At 33.9% G+C, this 25210-nt stretch overlaps 1 protein-coding gene across 1 annotated transcript in view; it reads right to left on the bottom strand.

The window, feature by feature from the left end:
• TRDN (triadin) overlaps window positions 1-25210 on the bottom strand; it is a 169463-nt gene that overhangs the window by 98687 nt on the left and 45566 nt on the right. Inside the window, exons 11-12 of the mRNA XM_072332199.1 lie at window positions 24131-24190; window positions 7092-7163 (exon numbers count right to left, since the gene is read on the bottom strand). Coding sequence (XP_072188300.1) covers window positions 7092-7163; window positions 24131-24190 — 132 coding nt within the window. The remainder of the gene's footprint in view (window positions 1-7091; window positions 7164-24130; window positions 24191-25210) is intronic.

Consider the following 25210-nt stretch of genomic DNA (forward strand, 5'->3'; position numbering starts at 1 on the left):
AAGGACTTGTCAAGGCATCCCGTCCCCTCTGAGAGATGGAGGTAAGGAGGGCAGTAAGGTACAGTCACAAATACCTTCTTGAGGAAAGGCATAAGTGTAAGAAAAATTAACTATCTGAGTGAATGCCAGAAGTTCAGAGATATTTTCATTTAGATAAGCCTTCTAAAGTTCAGATATTTATACACGGCTTATCTGCATTTATCTAAAACCCTGTTGCCAGGAAATACTGGGAGAAAAGCTCTTGTGAGAGACTTTTGATATTGCCTGGCTTTGTGAAATACAACAGCTTTTCGTCCCTACTGATTCTCATCCTGATGGGAGCAAGAACCAGCAGAGGTGCATGTGCACTCACAAATATACAAAATAGAACAAAGCAAAAGTTGATTTAATTTATACTGTGAAACTATAATTCAGACTGAACACAACAGGTAAAACTTAATTCCTCTTTTCTACAAATATATCTATACCCCTCAAGTTGTTACAGTTATAACTTTAAATTTCATTTAGAAGACCCTATATTTTAATTTCCTTATTAGATTTGAAGATATCACAGCTATTCTTCCTTTGTTTTAATTGGTGACTGACAGCCTTCCTCTGCTGAACGCAATGAAAGCTTTGCCGTTCATTTCTGTGGGATCTGAATTTTCTTTTAAATATTAAAATGACTAATTACTTCAGCTTTTGATAACATCTTCTTCCCCTCTGCATTTTGCTTGGGGTGGAGGGAGATTTTTTATATTAGTATTGCATGCGTTCAGATAGAAAGACACTTCTATGGTTGGAAATTATTAGATGAAAAAGGCAAGGAAACACTTCTGATTAGTTTAAGATGTCACAGAACCTCCAAATTTTTCAATTAAATTTAAGTTTCATGTAAAATTTGACCTCAGCTATCTCTAAAAAAATCCCATACTTGGGTAAGAGTGTCTATGTAGGTGTAATTATTTCCTTCGTAAATAATAATTTTGTCTCGTTTTTGCCAAACTACGTGGCCAAAGTCAATAAAAATCAAGTAAACCTAAACAGAATCAATCCAGTCTTCTTAGAATTTATTCTTCTCACACAAAAACACATACACTCACAAATTCTCCTTAGATTACTGGTAAGTGCTTAGGCTAAATTTATGCACATTTTCTTCCATGTTCTCTTTCAAACTGCATCTTTTCATTTCAGCAGTCTAATGTGATGCAATTTGCTCTCTTATTGAGCAAGTGAATGGGACACGTAGGCCATTGGAGATGCAGCACACTCTGATGTCCCAGGCAATCTCTACAGTCTGATTTTGCATTTTGATATCACTTCACTGTTTACAAATCCCAATTTGAAACAGTACTTCATAGCTTTGAAGATTCCTTCATGGAGATATTTTTGAGTTCTTCAGAAAGTATGCAATAGTGATACCATGACTGAAATTCCCGGTGCTTTCATCTGACCCACATAAGTGTTCTTCATTTCTCCCTGGAGTGATTACAGACTTCACAGCTCTGTTGAGTTAAGCACCAAAACTATTTGCTAATAGAATGGGGCTACATGTTGCCCTCACTAAACAACACAGTGGAGTTTGTTAATAGCACAGGGCCATAAGTTGCTCTCCCTAAACAACACAATGGGAGCTAAGAAGTATAAATACCAGTATAATGAAGCCATAAAATTCACATCAAAGGAAAAAGACGGCATGGCAACCTCCATGGCAAGATCTGCATTAAAATTTGTCAATGATGAATGCATGAATATGAGGGCACGAAGAAATAAATTCTTAGGAGAAGGGTGGCACATTATCATACTATCTGTTTTGGTAAAATCCATACAAAGGAAGCTAAAGCAGAAGAACTATCCTTCTCCGTCCTCATGGCTGACACTTTTACTAGGCAGTATCAATCAAGGATATCACTAGTTGTGTTACTTAGTTTGAGAAAGGTTTTGATGATTATTTTTATGCAGCATTCTTTTGGAAAAAAAACAAACACAAAACAGCAAAAACAAAACAAACACAACAAATATCTGAGGTTTAGGAACAAGGGATGACCAGGCAGCGTATGATCAGTGCCTCATTACATGAGGCTTTGCCTCATCTTTCCAAAGCAGCATGAAATTCTTCATTTGAAATCCCAAAGAATCTTGATCCAAGTAAGTATTCTCCATTTGAAGTTGCATCATAGGCAAAAAGTTATTGCTTACCTGTAACACTTTAAAAAACAAGTATCTTAGATAATCTTTAGAATTGTTTAGTTTTGTTTTATAGGGTACATTTTGACGAATATTTATTTTTAACTTCAAAATTGAATATTGTGAATTGGATAAATAATATTAAAGATGAGAAAATATAGTAATATATCCAATCAATATATATATATACCTTTATAATTTAATTCATTTACCTTTATAATTTAATGCATTTTTCAATGTTCTGGTAAGCATTTATTTAGTGCCCTTTAAATTATTTTTTCTTATCATATAATAAAAGAAGTACAGAAGAGCCTTATTGTTAAATAAAGTGTCAAGGGGTTTCTGAAGATTTAGGTTTTCATCATAGATAAATTATCTATATTTTACTGTTTAAATGTCTAATTTTAATCATCAGATGAATCACTTTGAAACTTTGTTTAGATGATTTCATAGCTTTTACTGTTTTCAGTACAGACTCATAGAAATGTAAGGCACATATTTCTCAAAAAAAAAAAAAAACAACAACCTCAACCCAACACAAACCTTTGCTTTTAAGCTGTATATACAGCACTTTGTTTAAAATATCTGACCTGTTTTTTATAACAAGTTAGTTTAAAATCTAGCCCATTACCTTATGATATTACTGATCGAAACTTCTTTCTTACTTGCTTTTATTTATCCCTTGATTAGAAAATTATCCGAGTTGTAAAAAAATAATATCAATATTATCAAAAATGTTCAAAATTGGTATAAAATAATCAAAATTTTGCATTGTTGAAAGGTTTTTAAAGTATCTTTCATTAGAATGAGTATTTTTAAAAGGATAATTTATTTTATAACAACAAAAAATATTTTATAGAACAATCTGTGCACAGAACAGAAAGTCATTGATAGATAGAGGCAGATTGATTTGCACAAGATTTATGCACTTCTTTACATCAAAGAAGCTGTGTCAAAATGTGTATGGGATTCAGTAATTTAGATACTCCTGTATATATCCCCTAATGTTATATTCATGAGCTGAGATGTAGACTAGAATTTCTTCCTAAGATAGTCAGGTAGTATACATTCTATGCAGATTTATATTTCAATGTGAATTTAGCCTCTGCAGAAGTTGTAGAGGAAACTAAAGAAATGTATTTCACGGTAATTCAATTCACTGCATTCTTCAAAATTTGTAATTGAAGGATTCAGTGATTTAAAGAAAAAAAAAATATATATATATATATTTCTTGTCACTATTCCTCCACAGGTGTTGCAGATATATATATCCTTCCTTCCTTCCTTCCTTCCTTCCTTCCTTCCTTCCTTCCTTCCTTCCTTCCTTCCTTCCTTCCTTCCTTCCTTCCTTCCTTCCTTCCTTCCTTCCTTCCTTCCTTCCTTCCTTCCTTCCATCCATCCAGAGCCATCAAGGGAAGGAGAAATTTTAAAGCCTATCACGATCCATTAGGATATCAGAACAATTAAGTTGTTCCCTCTTCTGTAATGCTCTACAGCTCAAAGATGTGTCCTCCTTAGGGCAATATAGCCTGGAAAATCATAGTCAGATACAATGCTGTTCAAAGCATTTTTGTGATGCAATGCTTTTCAAAGTACTTTTGTGGTACAAAGAATGCTATTGGAGATCACTGAGTAATGTGTATTAAGATGCCTTCCACTGAGTGAAGGATTTACATACATCCTTCTCACAAAAGTACTCATAGAAAAATGAAGTCATACTTTTCCATAACAATTAATATGAAGCTTTACTAATAAATATCCAAGCTTCTAAACATAATTTTGATATTATTTGTCTAACTGCAGCATCTTCCCTAGAAATTGCCTGGCCATGTCAGGGAACACAGCAGTCATTCTCAGGGGAAATAAAGAAAGATAAAAACTGTATGATCTAAGCCAAAAAAGTCAAGACCTGAGAAAGTAGATTCACAGAGAACCAACATTCATTGCAGAGCTGACATAAGGCATCAGTAGATAACAAAACACAAGAAAATCATTGTTAAAAGAGGTGGAGAACACAATCATGAGAGATGCGTATTAAACCCAGAAGTTCAGAGAGTCACAGAAAACAGATTTGTTCAAGTCACAGTCAGCACCAGTTTCCTCTCTAGGTAGCAGCGTCACTGTGTTAATTTGAGACTGCTGGGAGTGAAGCCTCCAGAAGAAGGGTAAGAGAAAGGATTTAAAATGAGTTATTTTATTTCATGGTTGGTTATGAAAGGCTTGGAGACTCGGAATTCAAATAGAAGTTTGAATCAATGTCTTCAACTCCACAGATTCCCTTTCCCTCTTTCTATTGTTTATTTATTGTTTCAGGGTATTTTTGTTATTTTGTTTTCCTTTTGTTTAGTTCTGTTTGCTTGTACTTTTCTGTCTGTAGCCTAAAACTTCAAACAATTTGTTGAACTTTGATGTAGGATCTCAAGATCACAATGTTTTTTTAATAGAACTAAATAACATGAACTAGGACAGTGACGATCTAGTCTTTTCCCTTCTGACCAAATGTGTACAAAGAATTTTACTTTCCTACCTGGATATAACTGAAAATTTCAGTTCATATTTTTGCACTTCAGTGCTCTTTATTTCATACTGAGAATACAGTATACAAGTTAAGAATTTCTTGTCAAAAATGTTTTTCTACAGTGATAAAGGAAGAAAGGTCAATGACAAGCAGAAAATGATTGAGATTTAAACCATAACAACAATGTTCTGATTTTCTTAAGACCTCATGAATTCAGCAGAGCATGATTTCTACTTAGCACTGAATATTATCCAGGAAAGGCTTTCTATTTTAAGATACTGAAATACCTACTAATATTAGAAAAGTCATTATTTTCACATTATCAGAAATTAATTAACTATTAATTAATTTCAACTTTTACCAGTTGCATAGTTTTCTTTACTCTCTGAATGTTGCTGAATTGGAAAGCATGAGGTCTAAATAGGTTATTTTTCTCTGTGACAATTATTCTCGTATTTCCAACAGTTTTACCTTTTCTTCAGGGCTTGCCAAAGTCCTTCCCTAAATTACAGTTCTCAATTAATGAATGATCATACTTGTTCACTATCCTGAGAAATTATCATACTTTTATTTAGAATAAAAACAATATTTTTTTCAACCAGTCCTTTTGGTAATATTTAGGGATGTACTACTCAAAAAAGTCATGATAAGCATCAAGAAGAACCAGATAAATGTTTCTTTACCCATTCCAGGGATTCCGATTTCTCAGACTATTCCTTTGTCTCCTTTCTGACATTGCATCAAATATTATCATAAATTACTTAACTATTTTCCCAAGGGTTTAAATAAATCTTTGGAGTTTAAGGGTCCTAAAGCCTTTATACATGGAATTATATAATTGTTTGTTCCTCATATGCATAAAAAAAACATAAAATACTACATTATAATAATTTTTAACAGCAGCATTTTACAAGTAATTCTTTCTATTTTCTTCATTCCAAAAATCTTGCCAGGGTATTGTATCCTAGTGAAAGGCCTTGAGCCTTAAAGTGAATTTAGTTGAATGATTCTGAGCAGAAAATCTGCCCCCCCAGTTTGTTTGCCAAATGAGTGTCTAATTTACATTCACAATTAACTCAATTGCATGCATAAATGAGCTAATGAAACATAAAAATGTGTAAATGGTCATAAATACTCATTTCCATGTGCAATTGCAGTAATTGCATGCACCTCATGATTTTGAAAATCAAGAACTTCACTCTAATTTGATGCTAGTTCATGTTGTGTAACAGTTATATTTTAGATTAAGTTTATCACTCAACAAATGAAGCCATCTTTTTCTACTGTGCTTTTTTTTTTTTTTCACCACTGATTTATACTCCTTCAAATGGTGTATCTATCAAGAAATAACATGGTGGATTTTTTTGTTTGTTTGGTTGGCTTTTTTCCTGAGGCAACAGGGAAAAAAGATACAAAGTCATTTAGCTGCTTTTATCAAAAAATTCTGTTTCACAATAATTACATTAGAGAAATATCAAATTAATTTAACTCTTTGTTTCAATCATAGGTTTTCCAAAAGCTCTCTCCCATTTTCCTTTTACAAATGCAGGCAAATCTTACAGCATCCTGTTAGTTGGGCTGCTACTATCCTGTCTGTTGTTTTTGTTTGTTTGTTTGTATTCTGCAACTTATTTCTGAATAGATTAGAACTAAGACCTCTCTTAGAAAATCCCATGGTATGACTGAATGACTTCCTTAACATGAAATCTGCTAAATAACTACATAAGAAGACTAACATATTTTGTGTTAATAAGTATTTTGGTGTAGAGACCAAGATTGCATGTTGCAGTAGTAGTAGTAAGTCATCATATGTAGTCCATTTTAAAATCTAAAGACATATTTCAACAATATCATTGATATGATTATACTGAAACAACGTAATTCAATTGAAGTGTTAATCTTTGGAAGGTAAGATCTGACTTTATATATACATACTATTTTTCAGAGGTTTTAACATCTGGGATAAATATACAGCCAGAAATATTATCTTCACTGCTGTAGAAAATACACACAAGAAATGTCTGAACAATAATAACTCAAAGATTAATCAAAGTAAATTAAGAAGATAATGCTGGTTATTTTTTATAGTTAGATGACAACATACAGTTGGACACTGTCCAAACTGTTTTAGAGACTGGGCTTCAGTTTGCAATCTATTTCATGCAGGCTATCCCTTGAGCCATCTGCGGGACTACTGAAAATTATTTTCAGGTCTTTCAATGCAAACATGTTTATATCATTCTTTTGCTAGGCCTAGACACTTGAAGGTTTTGTGTTATAAGTAATATTTATACAAATATTAATAATCAAGTCGAATGGATCATCAAGTTAATACATAGAAACCCCCAGAGGAGGAGTGAAAAAAAAAAAAAAAAAAAAGGAAAAAAAAAAAAAAAGACAAACTTGCCTTCAATAGCTGCTGGCTTCTTTCTTGGACTATGTTCTAGAAGAAGACGAGGTGATACCATTTCCTTATGTCCTGCATATGAATATACAGGTTAAGAAACATGGAAAATACATTAATTAAAAGTCTGAGCAGAAAGACTATTGCTCATGTTTAAAATATTACATTTCACATAAAAGCTGTTATCTGCCAGACACCATAGGAATAAAATGTATTTCTCAAAAAGTGTAGTGATTTAACTTTGAGAGATGCATTTTAAATCAATAAAGACCATTTGACTTAAGCAAGTGCTGAAATGCTTATAGGTCCATTTTTCTTCATTAGATTTAAAACCCCAGAAGAATAATACTATAATAATAAGGTTACAAATTCATGATGTCTATTCTACAGTAAAAGCATATTTTCTTCTGCCAGGCAAATGATCATCATTTTTTTTCCCTCTAGTCCACTTATTATGAACATCTAGAAACACTGATAAAAAATATTAGGCTTCTCATCCTTAAGAACTGATCTTAATTATCCAACACCAAACAGGTTGTACACTTGTAAATACTTCCTAACTTCTGATTCCCATTGCCAAGTGAGGTACCTCAACTCTCTTGGAGTAATCAACTGTACTCTCTTGTAGACTTAAATCAAGTCTTTTTGTACTAATCAGATGCCCAGTTTCCATGCTGAAGTGAAATATTTTTCACTTCGTTTCTTCAAGTATTCACAAACAGATTTACTGCACACATATTTCTTTTCTGGTTTATAACATCAGTTTAAGGTTTCATAATTTTCTTCTTCATCTTCATTTTTTTTTTTTTCTTTTTAATATATATATGGCATTTATTTTTATTAGCTATAACATCATTTTTACTTGGACAGCACAATTTCTTGAGTATCCCATGAAATACATTTATTAGTGAAATACAAATTCAGTCATATGCATCAGTACACACTGCACCAGAGCACGCGTGCAATCAGGCTGTTAGATTTCAGATCCAGCTCCACATCAAAAACCATTCATGCCTCATGCTTGGTGATAGACTCAGAAAAGAAATAAAGATTGAAACGAGCTTTGGAAATTGGAGTATCATACTTACACTTCTCATTTACAAAGGCATTTATACTCATGGGGAATGCATGAGAAAAATCGTCATCTTGAAGGCAGCAGCAGAATTTAAGCACCATAGTCTCAATGTCTTTGTATCTCATCAGCATACATATATATGATTGCAGGGAAATAATTTGCAAGCTTGTAGTTTAGTTCACCTGCTAATTTATATAAAATATCACACATGGAGCTACTCAAACTTGACTTGTATGCCTGAGCCACTGACAAAATTAATGTACTTAATGAACTACACAACAAATTGTAAAAATCTCAGTTTTTAGACTTATTTACTGTCTTGGCAGTAATCGCAACTGAATTTTTATTAATTTCTTCACAGAATGTTCCTAGTCTCATGTGACTGAAATGAACAGTAGGCAAACTTCAGGAATCCAGATGTCTAGCCATAATTTTCCAGTTTGTGAATCAAAAAAAAAAACATATTGAAGTTGCTAACTGAGCTAACAAGATACTGAATAGCATTTGTTTCCAGTGAGAACAGAGATGTTACATCTATAACCTCTGTCAATGTGCAGAAACTTCATTTATTGTTCATTCAGTCTGAAAATCCTAGTTTAGAAGGAAAACCAAAACAATGAATATTTTAATGAAGAATGAGCAGGTAACATTATTATTTCTGCTAGTTTTGATTAGAGGCTTGGACGATTATTTGATATTTATTTTTATTTTATGTTTAATTTGTTTGTATTTATACTAGACCATTATAATAGATGGTAAAAAAAAATGATAAATTTTACAATTTACACTAATTGCTTTGTATTAAAAATAATACAGTGCCTCAAAGTGCCTCAAAATGTTGAGTAGGTAAGTAATAAAAAAAGATAGCCAATAATTTGGATTTCAGTGTGGTGCCTACTATGTGGAGCACTGACCTAACACCTTTAGGTCAAAATAAAGGATGGCCCCATTATTTTCTTGTGCTTTGCTGCAGCAGCAGTTTGCTAATGATTGCACCAGTGCTAGTTAGTATAGTGCCAGTGCGATACCACTTACTGTAATGACTTGTCAAGTTCCATTTTACAGTTTTACAAGTTTTAAGCAAATCATTTATTTCATGCAAATTGATCACATGACCTAATATGAGAGTGTTTTAAGCACCAAAATCTTAAGATTCACAGATCAAAAACTTTCCCTTAGGCCAGAGTGTTTGTTCTGAACAGGTTCCCATCCACTCTGATAAAAAGCCTCTTTAATGTTTCCATGTGTTATTAAATGTATCTCTATTCACTTTGATGGGAATGCAAAGGACTGTAGCTGAATAAATATTTTATCTATTCTTTTGATGAAATATGTTAAAGTGGTTACCCTAAGTCAAATTTCTTTTCTCTTCCTTTTTCTTTCCCCTGTAAGTTATGAAATATATGTGGCTTTCTGCACTATGGAAAATTCATAAATTAAAAATGAAGAATATATATTAGGCCAATAGAATGAATAGTGTCTGCTATCTTGACTCCAGCAGTGGCCAGTTGGACATATCTGTGATGTAAATAAGAGGAAGGCAGGATATCCCTGTAGATGATCAACCTAATTCATGAATTACGAGAAGTCATTACACTGAATACTACTATTATTATTGGACATACAGTTACCTCTCTGCTTTAGAAAGGCAGGCACATCATATCTTCAACTTTTAAAGACTGCATGTTTGTTTGCTTCTCATTTCACACGTAGTCTGTTTTTCCACCATGTGATAAGCTAAACGATTTCACAAATATTTATTAGGGTCTGATTCCCCAGAAGGCTTGTAGTTGCAAACACAAAAGTATGTATGAATATCTATGCCTAATCAGTTCATACAGTTGTGCTTCAGACACCTCCATATATGATGTAAATAGCTATCTGAGACCATATACAGCTGATATATACAACAAAGAATGAAATGTTTTGACTTTAAGCTCATTGGAATTCACTCACCAAGAGAAAAAATGTCACGTTAAGACATATCTTCCTGTACTGCCTGAAAGGAAAAAGACATGCTGCAAAGTTGATTAGGAGCTGCAAGACACTAGATACTAAAATGAATACTTCATTGAAACTAAGCTACAGTCCTCAAGATCTGTGAAACTCCCTTCATCCATGTTTATTAAAACATTTGAGATGTGGTAAAGAAATTCCTTCTGACTTGGTTTATGAATATTTTAGATTTTATATTGCATGATAAGGAATACAAGACAAACTATAATTACCTTATTTTTTCATTCTAGCGAGCATAACTATTATTCTAAAACAACTAGAAACACTCTAGGGTGCAATTGGATACAAGGAGGACTGATACCACTGTGGTAAGCAGTATGATGACTGTAAACTTCCCCACATCACAGAATCATAGAATGGCATGGATTGAAAGAGATGTTATAGATTTTCTTGATGCCACCCTCTAGATCAAGTTGTCCAGGGACCCATTCAACCTGGCCTCGAGCATTTCCAGGAATGGAGCATGCATAGCTTCTCTGGGTAATTGGTTCTAGTGCCTCACCACTTTCTGAGTAAAAAATTCTTTCTAATATCTAAACTAAATCTCCCTCTTTTAGTTTAAAACCATTCCCATGTGTTCTATATGCTTGTGTAAAAACTTGGTCTCCCTCCTGTTTATAAACTCCCTTTAAGTTCTGGAAGGCTGCAATGAGGTTTCCCTTAAGTCTTCTCCAAACTGAACAAGCCCAACTCCCTCAGACTCTCCTCATAGAAGAAGTGCTACAGCCCTATGATCGTTTTTGTGGCCCTCCTCTGTACCTGCTCCAACAGCTCCATTGATATTTTCCTCAAATCCAAGTTTTGGTTATAGTCATAGTGCCTCTCAAATATTGCAGAAAAATATCTTCAAATAAATCTTGATTTGCCCAGATGTGATTTAAAGATAGTAGAAATCAAAAAGAAAAAAATAATAAAATAATAATAATAATAAAAAAAAAATCAGACAAGTGAGCTCTTTGCAGAATTATTTATTATGAAACACAGATTCAGATCAAATGTCAGATGAAGATATGGACTAGAAGAATGATTTAAGACTGCTAAGTATGCTTTTAGAGGACTAAAATCTTAATGCAATTCCACTGTTCTGTCTAGGCTTCTAGTTTTGACATGTAAGTTACTTGAAGTTAAAGTTGAGCCTTCCGTTATTCTTCAGAAGTTAGGCTTTTACTGTTCTGAGGAAAGTTATTGGCACAGTACATGTGCATGAAAAAACTATGAGCAAATGGTTTTCCATTGTGATAGAATAGCCGAGGATCAAGAGAATGTAACTGTTCTGAATAATGCCACTACTCATTCTGTGGAGGTAAGGAAGGAGGAAGGAAAGAAGAGATAAAGGGAGAAAGGGAGAGAGGGAGGGAGGGATGGGTGGAGAGGTGGAGGGAGGGACGGAGGGAAGGACAGAGGGAAGGATGAAGGGAGGAACTGGAATGCAGGTGCCCTAAATAGGCAATCCTTCTGAGAAGAGGATACTTTTGGTAACACGATGGTTTTCTGTAGACTGGTAAATTAAATGGAGCCAGAAAATGTTACTGGGCTCTGAAATACAAACTCACATAACATGCAACATTTTTTGATTGATATCTGACAATTTTGATCTGTACCAAGTACCACCATTTCAAACAATTGATTGGCTCAGTTTGGGAATTAGCAAGGGACAGGCTTCATTCTCAACAGATATATGGAATAAAGGCTTCCACTTTTACCTAGAGGAGAATTTATGAATGTGGATGACTGTGACAGAAGGAATAAAATCCAGACAACAGTATTGATCAAGTTGAATCTAGTTACCTAAATTAAAAGTGATAACAAAATATTGTCAAATGGGGAAAAAAAAAATAGTTTAAATAGGTCTTAATGGGTCTTCTGGAATTCAATTTTTACAGTTATGATAGAATTAATGTATAATAAAAGGAAGCTTTCAGGGAAGCCTGTCCTGGTAGACAGTAAGTATTTCAGTTTTTTGATTACACTCAGGTTATGGGCGTTTATAAATGGATAATTGCTTGATATGCAGTGAAAATCTCATTTTGCATGGGGTTGATATCAACTAAGGAAAAACATTTTTACAGCTTGTCTAGCAATTGCTAGGAGCTTTAAATTTTCGTATTCTGTATTGTATTCTGACTGTTTGCCAGTCATTATGATGCATGAGAAAATGTTAAAACTATGTGTTCCACTTGGGTTTTAAATAGTGCAGATAGCACTGGAACTCTACTTAGAGTCTAACTCGTGCATGAAGCATGTTACTGAGAGATACTCCTCCCTCAACACACAGATAACAAATCCTAGCTTATTAAAAGTAACCTAACAGCCCTGGGAGGTCAAACATCTATTAAGCTAAAAGCAAGGACTGATAGGTTAACAGTAAAGGTGCAGGAAGGACGGTTGCAAACTGATAATCTAAATGCCTTTTGGAATATAGTAAGGTGAAAGATTAAATTTCCTTTCTCAATGAGCCAGCTATATAGCAACAGCAACTTGATTGCCTTCTATTTTTAATATGTAGATATTTGACTTCATCATTTAGTTTTAATGATGCATTGCTATCTGCAATTACACTTTTACACCCATACAATATATTAGGTTCTTGTGCATTTATGAATACATATGCATGTAAGTTTACATGCAAATTTACATAGGTTTTTTAATGAAGTTTCTGAAGAGAAAATGTTTGTCTTGTCCAACTTGGTTTAATAAATGAACAAGCATGAATTTCCATTGGCTCATTTTCCAAGAGTTTGTGTGAACATCAGTTTGTACATTTTCACATAGCTACCAAACTTGCAGGTGGGAAATGGCTTGATATTTTTTTCTTTTCCTGTGGTATCTCACACAGTACAAATGTGCATAAGAAATATAAAAGTGATGCAAGCAAGAGTGTAGAGCTATGGGAGTGATATTCGCTGTTTTAGCCTACAACCAGCTTTATGGGTTCCAACGAGAAATTTATGCAGAGTATCTTAGTTGAACCAGAGAGCTGTGCAGTTAAATTCATTTACAACAATATATCTGTTGAGAATTCTTTTCCAGAGATTTTTACACATTGAGGCTTCAAAAATCCCTCTTTCACTCCATATGTATCTTGTGAAAACTGTTCAAATTTGTATGTACAAAAGATTAAAGATTTTAAGGAATAAACTTTTAACTTTTTTTTTTTTTTTTTTTTTTTTTTTTTTTTTTTTTTTTTTTTTCCCCCCACTATCACACTAAATCACACAGCCTGACATTACAAGGAGGAAATTGAAAAGAAACATCAGATTTATAATGTTCTAGCATCCCTACTTCATTATGACAGTAGTAATTGCACCATACTTTGTCTGTACATTGTGTAGCAACTTTTAGTCAGCATGGCCAAGAGTTAATGAGTGAGAAGTTTATTAATATCATTTAATGTGGGTTTGCTTCTGTACTATGTCATTATCACATGATACTCAGCTCCCTCTGCTGTTTCTACTTCCTCCCGATACTTATCACCTGCATTTAGTGTGTAAAGACAATCCTACGTGTTATTCTTAGGAATATTCAAAGCCAAATCTCAAGAAACCGAGGAAGCGAAAACGAGATATTCTACGAAAATAATGGGCTGCTATTATTACACACTGGTATGCTAAAAGACTGTACAAGCAGATTATAAAATGAAGAGGCATCCAGCTTTTCCCTCACTCCCTAAATAACCTTTAATAAATTGGTATAATGTCCAGTGATCCCTAGAATAATTAATATGAATGTATGGAGATTAATACTTTTTGCAATATGAAGTATCCACAGGAAAATAATTAAAACAGAGAAAAGAAAACAGTGCAATTAAATATTTTCTGCTAATAATTACACAGAATGGAAGGGACTGATAAGCTGTTCTGGTGAAAGGCAGTAGACTGACTATGTCGAGGGATCATTGCTCAGTAATTTGTGAATTGTTTTTATTTGATTTACCTGTACATGCTCTCATTCCAACTGTCATTAGTCCAAATACACTCAGTTCTAAACTGAGGAATGCTAACTGGGCAGTACTTCGGGACTGCAAAAACTTTATATTGTCTTCAAGAAAGAATGCGTGTGCTAAGTCCTGTTAAACAATGACAACATGATATTACCAAAATCAAATTAAATATCTCTCACTATAATTTCATACAGATCTCTATCTCTCACACAAAATCTCACATGAATCTCTCGCTATAATCAGAGTAATAATAATAAATGCTAGTAATAAATGTAGTTACTATAGAAGTCACTGGAAATCCAAGGGAATCCAAATAGATATGAGCACAATCCAAGAAGTTTTCAACCTTTCTGATTCTTTTTCCAGAATGAAAAGAAGAAAAAGTTAATGTAAGTTACCTGACCATCACCAAAGAGAATGAATCTGTAAGCATTTTTCTGCAGTTAGTATTTTGATAATGCAATTAGCAGCTGGGGAGTTAGCTGAGAAATTCTATTAGATCAAATATCAGCATTAGGGCACTGTTTTGCAGAGGTGTTGGCTACTAAATTCTGTTTCTCACTCCCACAGAAATCAGTGAAAGTTCAGGTAGGCACTAAATTTGTAATACCTTTCAAGGTTAGATTTTTTTTTTATTAATTATCATATATTTAATATGGGATTTTTGAAATTTGATGCTGAAATTTACATCCCTTAAAATATGAGATGATGTTAAGTTTAATGCAACACTTGTTATCAAATGCTGTTTCTTCAGCACAACAGTATACGTGGCTTGAAATATTTCAGGCTGAAACAATTTCCAGTGAAGCTTCTGCTTTTCTGTAAATGGTAGGAAGGATGGTGAGATACTCTGGAGCAGACAGACTCTAACACTGGAAATAATCATCACAGAATCACAGAATCACAGAATGACACAGGTTGGAAGGGACCTCAAGGATCATGAAGCTCCAACCCCCCTGCCTGGCAAGGCCACTAAACTTCCATGTTTACTAGATCAGGTTGCCCAGGGCCCCATCCAACCTGGCCTTGAACACCTCCCGGGACAGGGCATCCACAACCTCCCTGGGCAGCCTGTTCCAGGACCTCACCACTCTCCTAGTAAAGAACTTCTCCCTAGCATCCAGCATAATCTTCTCTCCATCAACTTAAAACTATTTCCCCTTGTCCTACTAATAATCTTTTTATCCAAACTCATTCTGTTTAAGTCTGATTCTTCCTCTCCCTTTCCTTTTCCCAGGAAAAAAAAAAACAACAAAAAAACAAACAACAAACGTTTTCCGTTTTGTGGCTATTTTAAGATAAACAGTGCTGAGACAAACTTTCATGATTACCAGTCCTTGTACTGCAGGGGTTGATGCTTATTTTTGGGAAACTGACTTGACTTACCACACCTACATATGAACTCATATAATGGAAATCTTCTGAAATAAAAGAATATTCTAAGCATACAGAATGTAAAAATCAGTTAAAGTCAAAGCAATACATATTGCAAGTTTTTTTGTTTGTTTGTTTTTGTTTTCAACAAGGATATTTAAGCTTCTTTTGTTTGGCACATGTAGAAAATTAATGCTCTTTATAAATTTCCAAGTAATTATTTCTCTATATATATATTTTTCCTTTTCCCCTTCCATCATTTCCAAAACACTATTGCCATTTCTTCAACTTTTGATACTTTTTAAGAGTATCACTGCTGATTTCTTGGCTGAGCCAACAGCTGCTGCTAATAATGCCATTTGAAATCTTATATGAAAACATGTCATTTTATGTCTTTATTTGAACAAAATTGTTGCTTGAATATTTTTTAGCATACTTCTTGAAAGTTTGTAAGCTCTTTTTCAGCAAGCTTTAGACTTTTAAAAGTTAAGGTAGTTAAATCCAGATAAGTCACCCGAGGGATCCATTTATAGTCAATGGAGAGAAATTGGTCCCTTCAAAGGGTGATTCATCTTTTCTATCTTAGGCATCTCTTTTAGGATTAAATTGTTCTCTGGAGTACTCCATTTCATACCATTGGCTATAAAGACATTTAAGGCTTAGAGTTTGGCAATTAACTTTTGGATATGTATGTGAGGTGCAGTGAATTACAAACATCTCTTTTTGGAATTGTACTTAAGTATGACGATATATGCCACCAAAATATTTCAGAACTGGAATTATGAGCCATGCGTGTTTCACCCCCACACAAAATAACTGCAGCCTAGTAATGTAATGTTTCCCTACCACCTGGGAATTATATAAATGAAGATCATATGGAATGAAAGAATTTTGTTGTTAAGCCTAACAGAAAAACATAAAAAATATTATTGATGTTTAATGTTCATTAATGTCACATGACCATGTACTGAAAGACAAAGTGAACTAAAAGGGAAGGAAACTTCCATCCTTGCTGGAAGAATAAACTGCTGAAGTCTGAACCCTACTACCTAAAGTTTGTCAGAGGTATTTGCCACTGACGTTAGTGACAGACTTTGCTACCAGCCTTGCTTGTAATATTATCTCCCTCAGCTTTCTTGATGAAGATCAATAATTCCTAGAAATAACTAGTTTCAGGTGTTTCAAATACAGATACCATCAGCAAAACCTACAATATTAATAATCATTAGGTTATTTTCAATATATTAATTTTTAAAAGCTACTCAGTCTAGGACTGAACATGAGCCTCTTTCTTTCAGTTGTGTTTTTCCCCACATTTGAAGCCATTAAAGCATCAGCATGCTCTTATGGCTGACACTTGTTTTTTTAGAAACAAAGTTTTGTTTCTTTTTTTTTTTTTTTTTGTTTGTTTGTTTGCTTTCTGAGTAACTTTCTTTCAAAACTAAAGTGTCTGAGTCTTTTGATTTTAGATGTTTTAGATATTATTTGAGGGATTTTTGAAATGACCTTTGATTTGAAATTCTTTGAATGAACTATTTGAAATATCCATATATAATAAGAGAAGATTGCCCCAGTTATAAGTTTGCCCAGAGATGTGGTGGATGCTCTGTCCCTGGAGACTTCAAAGGTGAGGCTGGATCAGGTCCTGGGTGACCTGATTGACCTGTGATATCCCTGTTCATTGCAGGGGAGTTGGACTAGATGGCCCTTAAAGGCCCCTTCCAACTTTAAGGTTTATATGATTCTATGATTTGAAGAACAATAATAAAAATGCAATAATACTGCAGCAATACATTTTAATATAGTCTTTCATATTCAATTGGTTTATTTCCATTAAAATCAAGAATTTAGCCTGGTACCGCCAAAGGTTTTCGTTTTACACTGTATCGCAAAGCTGATTCCACAGGGTGCAGTAAACTATTAAAACAAGGAATCAGTTCCTCTCTACAGAATCAGAATGCCACACATTCCCTGGGTAGATGCTTCTGAGACAGTTAAAGTCGGCTGAAATTTTTTTTGGCAAAGTTACAATAAAGTGTCATAAGAGTGTTGACAGATGCAGCTTGGTGTGCCAGCATCTGGCTCTGATTCACAGTGGGATGATATAAAGAGGCAGTAACAGATAGCTGTTTTGCCACTGTGAGAGTGTCAGGATTGTGTGCTGATAACGTCTCTATTAGAAGATCAATGTCATTCCTGAATTTACCCAAATAGTCACATCTACTGGGGTGAGAGGGGAGTCACAGAGAACAAGAAGATTGAAATGACACCAGTAGACATCTTCTGATAGCTTTGTATAACAGAACAGAAACATAAAGAAGTATTACTTAGACACTAAATGACAGCTAAAACTATCACAAGATTTGTTTATTAATAAATTAGACGTTTTTCAACAATTAAAACACAATATCTGTTTATTACTTCTTTATTTTCAGACTGTACTTGGAACTATCCCAGGAGATCTCTAGTGGAAAAAATGCTTCTGTCATTGAATCATCTCCATTTATATCAACAGCAGAAATAAATGTGCTGACAAGTTTGATCACATGACCTTTTTTTTTTTTTTTTTTTCATAAACAACTATGGATAATTAACTGCCAACTCTAAACATCAATCTTAATGAGTTTCCACAAATTCTGGGGTACAGTACAGCCTTCAAAGGGAGAAGGTTGCCAGGTACCTTCTCTGTTTAAAAAGTGGAAAACTTTCACAGCTTCCAAACTCACACTTTATCATTTTACTAATGTAAATATCTATATTGCTTATTTTGGACTCTAGAGAAGAGGACTACTAAGTAGGGTCCAACAGAAAACAGTGCTCTCCCTCTGCCCGATTATAATTATAATAATAATAATAGTTATATATATATATGGATTCTCTAGTGTTCTCTGGCAAATTTGAAAGACTGTAACACTGCCAGCAGTTTCTCTTGCTGAATTTCTCTGAACAAGAAGCAAATATAATGTTCTTTTCTTATTGAATATGATTGTTTTTCCTGCATCTACACATGATGAGAGGAACTGCACTTGTAATAAAGTTGATGCCATATCAATCTGGCGTAACAATGTGAAAAGTTAGACAATGCCATTGATATATCCACAACACATCCTAGCTTTCAATCAAGTAAGAGTGACACTTAAAAATAGTTTAATGGTTTAAAGAGTTTTGCTATCTGAACAGAAGAGGGCAAGTACTTAACTCCAGCACTGTAGCTCCCCTACAGCAAATGCAGTCATTTTTATATTCAAAATTAGTTACTTAATACTCTCAGATACTACACAGCATTTTTTTCCTTGATCTTAAAATATTAATGTACACTTATATCAGTATCTCCATAAATCATTTGAGATATTAAATGACAAGTATCACGCTGACACTGTCTTGTACTTCTCTTACCACATTCATGAAATAGAAATAATCCCTGCTCTACAACTGAATACCTTTTGACAATGGAAAAGAGCAGACAAGTATTGTAAGAACATTGTAGACACAGAGGTCATTCAATCTGTCACTTCTTTCAGAAACAAAGCTAACTGTAGGATTCCTTACAGAATCTGGTCACAATTTGCCTGAATTTGTTATCTATATTTTATGTGTGTGTATATATATACTTCTTATTAAAATACAGCACATTGGGTGAGACTTGGATTAATTTTTAATGAGAAAGTGGGGTGACTTTTCCATTTTAAGATACACTCTTGCAGTTTACAGGTGCCAGAAATCTTGATGAGATTCTCCTTTGCAGATGTTATGTCAACAGCGTAAGATTAGCAAGACTGTCTACTTGACCTCTGGAAATACACATGTTTATGTGAGGACAAACTGATGAAATAAAGTGTTGTGGTCACATTCCTTTGCAGTACAGTTGTTTTTGAAGATGGTCATTTAGTCATATAAGCTTCGTAAGGTAGCTGAATACTTTAGTGCAAAGATTTTAAATACGCTAAACTGTTAATAGTGCTGTATCTGTGCTTTCCAGTTTGTCACTATCATTGCTGTTAGTGAGCTGTCTTTGAAGATCATCCATTAGTGAGGACAAGGTATTGTGAAATGCAAGTTTTTAACCAAAACTGAAGCACAGTAAAACAAATTCAGTAAATTAAAGATAATCTAATTCTTCAGGTATCAAAAAGGGGCTATAAGAAAGAAGGGGATAGAAACTTTAGAAAAACCTGTTGTGACATGACAAGGTGAAGTAGTTTCAAACTAAAAGAGGAGATGCTGGATATAAAGAACTTTTTTTTATGATAAAGGTGAAGAGACTGGATCAGGTTGCCAGATACCCCATGCTTGAAGATGTTCAAGGTCAGGCTGGATGAGGCTCTGGGCAACCAGGTCCAGTGGTAGGTGTCCCTGTTCAATGCAGAGAGGATGCACTAGATCTTTAAGTGTCCCTTCCAAATCAAATGATTCTGATTCTATGATTCTTTAATTAACTAAAATAAATTTCCAAGTAATTTAAATACAAACAAAAGCTAAACAGAAATATTTGGTATATCTGCAGGAAACAAGGGTGCCAAATTAGAATCAAATAACCAAAAGATGCTTATCACTTAATTCAGTAGTATGCAACATGCACAACCACATGCTGAGATAGGCATGCAAAAAGAGAGTCACAAAAATTGTTTCTTTGGATAGTTGCAAAGAAAATATGTTTGTTGGAACAACATGATCTGACAGAGTAATGCACAAAATGTCATTTATAATATTCTGGATAAAGCATGTGGTAAAATTGCAGGGAAAGTGGAGGAGTAGAGTATTGTGGAGGGTGAAGAAAACAGAGTGGATCCAGTTAACTTCGAGAAGTGTACTTCATACTTAAGTAGTGGCCAGACACTGTCACTGAAATACCATCTGTGTTGGTGAAGATTTCAAACTCTTAAAAGGCAAGAAAATAGGTATGAAATAAAATCAGAGGTTTGTACTACAATATAATCTTCTTCCCCACCAATAACATATGGAAATATGAATATCAGAAATATCACTCAGAACAAAATTCATGAAAACTAAATAAATTATCAAATTCATGGAGATGATTTTATCCATGAAACTAGACAAAAGAAATTCAGGAGCCTTTTACATCCAGAAGGGTATTTTGGGCCTCAGAAGTACCAGAGTCAGCAAAAAAATAGAGATGCCAGTGAGAACAAATATGTCACAACATCTATTAAAAAACAAGTCTTCCTCTGTAGGTCTTAAAGCTTTGGAAGTGAAACTTAAAATCCTGTCAGAAAATCAAATTCATTCATAGGAATTCAAAAGGAATAAAAGGCAATTTGGATAAAGCATTTTGTTAATGCTCAGACAATATTGTCCATACTTGGCTACATAACTCTTATCCATTGATAAATAAGATCAGAAAGTCTGTTCTTTGGTGGAAAAACTGTTCAACGGTCCTTTTGAAATGTTGGCAAATATACATGCTAGACAGAAAATGAAAAATATTCTCAAGCTCTGTACTTTGTCAGATAAAATCAGAAGGTTGATTTTTATCCTATATCCAGAAGAGCTCAAGACTGCGGTATGTACTTTTCTCAGAAGAATCCAGACTGGGCCACTTTGCATTCAAGATATTAAAATGTTGGTCTAGAAAACCTATCCATGCTAATGGCTAAAACTCCACTGATAGCTATTGTAAAGTTATGAGGACCTTGGGTACTCTCTTTTACACTATGTAAAACAGAAATCTTGGAAGACAATTTATACTGATATAATTATTAGGAATTACAGAAGGATTTGTATGAAACTACTCAATGTCAGCGACAAATCAGAGAAACAAGGAAGTGACTGCAGATGCTTCATGAAGCAGCTTAGCAAGAATTCTCCTTTCTACGGTGTCTTATAGATCCATTGTGAACATTTTTTAGAACTATAGAATAACAATGTAAAGCATTGAATAAATGAAGAAAATTTCAGTCTCACAGCATTATCTCCAATATATTGTTTAAGTTACTATCAATTTTTTAACTGATATATTTTGAAAAGTGCATGTAATTCAAGAAATGCATGACTATGGGTGAAGTTTTTAATTATATGATCACTATAAAATGCTAAGTAATATACTGTACTTTAAAATCATGTATACATTTATATAAACCTAAAAATATTCAATACTGCCAGTAAGTAATGAGATTTTTTTTTTCATTTATTGCTGTAATTGAAATAATAAGTCCACATATTGTGCAAAAAGAATATAATGAATGGAAAACAGACCTTATTAAACTTGGAAATAGAAATTTATATTCGGTGTAAACATGAACATATTTTACAAGATAGCCAGTACAACTATGTGAAGAAATTTTTGATTTGTTTTTTCTCTTTCACAAACAGTAACATCAAGATTGACACATGTGATTCCTGGTTTTAAAGTACTGAGGTATAAGGTTGTCTGTAATAAATTTCCTTAAATGAATTACTCTCACATTTCTTTGTTTGAACAAAGTAATTTAGCATTACATTTATAAAGTAAAGGAAGGATGAAATATATCAGATTATAAAGTAATTGCTTATTAGGGATATTAAAGGGATTTGGTGTTTTCCCTACACCTATCTGTACAAGAAAATGAATTATCATTATTCAGTTCACAAAGGCCAGTTTACAATGGTCACATTACATGTGAAAACAGCAGCAAACACTGTGTGTTCAGTGGCATTCAGCAATTTCTGTAAATAGCACAGAAATAAGCATACTGGGCCTTTACCTTGCTTCTCAGAAATGTGGTCTGAATTTTTCACCACTGTTTCTCACAGACTGTGAATCAACTAAACCTGGTTATGAAGGCAACACTTTATCTTAACTTTCAGAAATATATGTCATGCTTTTCCACAACAACCGTTCACAACATTTAACTTTTCTTGCTAACAAATGACTTAGTAAGTTAAAAAGAATCTGTTTCACAGATGGAGTCACTGTTAGACTTTTTGGAGACCCAAGATTGAGGAGCCAACCTCTTCCTTTAAGTCAGATGATTTAAGCACATCTATAATTTGTTTTTGCTTTCTGGGGCCTTGAGCTGTCTCTCTTTTTGTTTACCTGTAAAGGTAACTGATCATCCAATGACCATGGCATATTTATTAAGCTATGCTTTTTCTGTGATTTCTCAACACGGCTCTGTTATAGCACTTTGAAGTGGTACGTAGCAAATACTGGGAAGAAAAAGTAGACAGTTGTGCATTTTATCTTCTGAAATTTGACTCACTGTAGACACCCCTGTCTATCTCCATACTTCCCTTCATGGTCATTCCAGTTTTCTTGTGTGTGGAAAGGTAAAAACTGGAAAGCAATATTCTCCAAAATGCCCTTCTCACAACAGGTCTGCTCTGCCTTAGAGAGTGCCAAATAGCCCAGGAAGCTGTCTGGAGAAACTGCTCTGACACATGTCAAAGCTGCTTGCAGACATCAAGAGAACTCCAAGAGAGATCTTGAAGAGCTCCGCAGGTCTCTTCATGTTGTATTTTCTGGCTGCATAAAGCCAGAGACTGGGTGAATCACATCTGGTACAGGGAATTATTTTGTAAATTAAAGCAAAGCTGAAGGTCTCTTGAAGGTTTTCTAGCATTTCTCATAGTCTGAGGTAGATGAAGATCAGTCCATCTATTCATAACTAACTGCCTTTAAAAAACCCAGAGGTGATATAATATTTTTCTCTTTTAGTGCAAACATGACTCTCTCCATATCATTCTTTGAGGAAAAGCCAAATCAACATTCTCCCTTTAAAATACCAAGGTTTCTCTCCACAAATAACTGTGTCCTCACTCTCCCCATTTTGAGAGACTGTTTTTCTCAGCTCCATCCCTAGAGCATCCTAGCTTTAACTGTACCAGAACATATCAAGAGAAGAGCAAAGGCATAAAAGTAGAGAGTAGGAAAAACAGACTTTTCAGATGGGTACCAGGGGAGACCTGGACCAAATGATGAAACAAAGCTTGTAATGCTTAGGATGTACCTTCATATTTCATCCCTGATTTTTCATAAATACCATTGCTTTTCATTTCCAGGATTATGTCCTGTCTATCATGTTATGTTGTGCTGGATTATTTCCATTATGATTTCAGAAGGAACAGTGTCAAATAAAATTTGGTCAAACTGAACTATCTAACATTTTAAGACAGTACTCAGTCATGGTCAGTTACTTTAGCTACTTTTCTGTCTAACATCTTTGTGTTTTAGATGATAAGCATGGAGATGTGGAAAGCAGGAAGATAAAGCACAGAGGTGATTGCTCAGCTAAGATATTTTATGTTCTAAGAGCAACAGTAGTTCATTTCTTGAAGCATTCTGGGGTTAAGTTTTACTATTTGCAGGAAAAAAAGAAACAACAAGCTATTAACACGAAGCTCCTTTCTCTTGCACTACAGACAGAAAAAAAAAAAAAAAAAAAGCATGGAATATTTTAGCAATTTCTATAGCCTTCATTTGACTACTTTTAGCATAACCTTACTTTTAATTCATGCATAATAAACAGAAAATTAAAAGCTTTAATAAGACAGCCAATAGATCTTATGCTTTATTAAAACTATTTGCACAATCTTTTTTGCACTTGTGAGATCACACAAATCACACTTTTAATGCATAAAGAAGCAGAAATTCTCAGGAAAACAGAAGAATATTAGAAGTTCAATGATGTAGGAAAGTACCTGGATAAAAATCCCCGTGCGCAAACATGTCAATCACATAGCGACAGAATGCATACTGATCTAACAGATGAAAGAGGAAAAAAAAAAAGTAATGAAGAAAGCAAATTAAACTGTTGTTTCTATTTAATGGTGAAGATAAAGTCTGGCAATGCAAAGACCCACTTGGGGTATATTCTTACACATTCTTACTTATTTCATGTATTCTTTTTTTTTTTTTTTTTTTTTTTTCACTGGACTTGACTTCTACACATTTTCAGAAAGAGACAATTTATTGTACAGATATAACAGTGAGGCACCCAGTCAAGTACTTAAGAGCTAACTCAGGGCCACTAACTCCTCTTTTTGGCCTGCAATGTGTGGACCAGGTCAACAGTGTACTGCCTTGTTCCCCAGAGAAGCATGATGCAAACTACTGTATGGTCTAAAGAATATTTCATGTCCATGCAAAACCATTTTGTATTGTCTCAATAAGACAAAAATAAAAAACAGTAAACTTTTATATCACAGTTCTTTGTTAATATTGTGATAACAGTACAATCAACATACAAGTTTATTGAAGGGTAATATAAAAAGAATTTTGTGTACTTACACTTCTGCAGCAGTGAGATTTTCTACTGAATTTTATCATTTCATTACATAAGTATTCTCCAAACTCTAATCTTTACATATAACTTTACATAGACATACATAATGAATATATTAAATTTGGTTATAAATAGTAAAATTTTTCTATTCAGAAATTTATGCTTCTGTATCTACATGAAACTCAGAATTCAGAAATGTTGATTGTCTACTGATTCTTTCATAAGTAGAGAGGAAGACTTGGATCAGAATTGCTAGGATTAAGAACTGTTTTATAACTGAGTGCAAATGCAAATGACTTACAGTATTTTTGCTAGACTCTCCAGTTGGGTGGAAAAACACCTTGTCCCAGTGGACTACAGGGGACACTATCTTCCAGTGTTAATGTTGATGATCAAATGCCAGCTTTGTTTAGCTGTGTTAGTGTACAACAGTCTCCAAGTAAAGGAGATGAGTAAATTAATCTCTCTGTCCTAAATGCTTACCCCATATTTCTGA

Source organism: Excalfactoria chinensis, chromosome 3, assembly GCF_039878825.1.
Source record: "Excalfactoria chinensis isolate bCotChi1 chromosome 3, bCotChi1.hap2, whole genome shotgun sequence".
NCBI classification, from domain to species: domain Eukaryota; kingdom Metazoa; phylum Chordata; class Aves; order Galliformes; family Phasianidae; genus Excalfactoria; species Excalfactoria chinensis.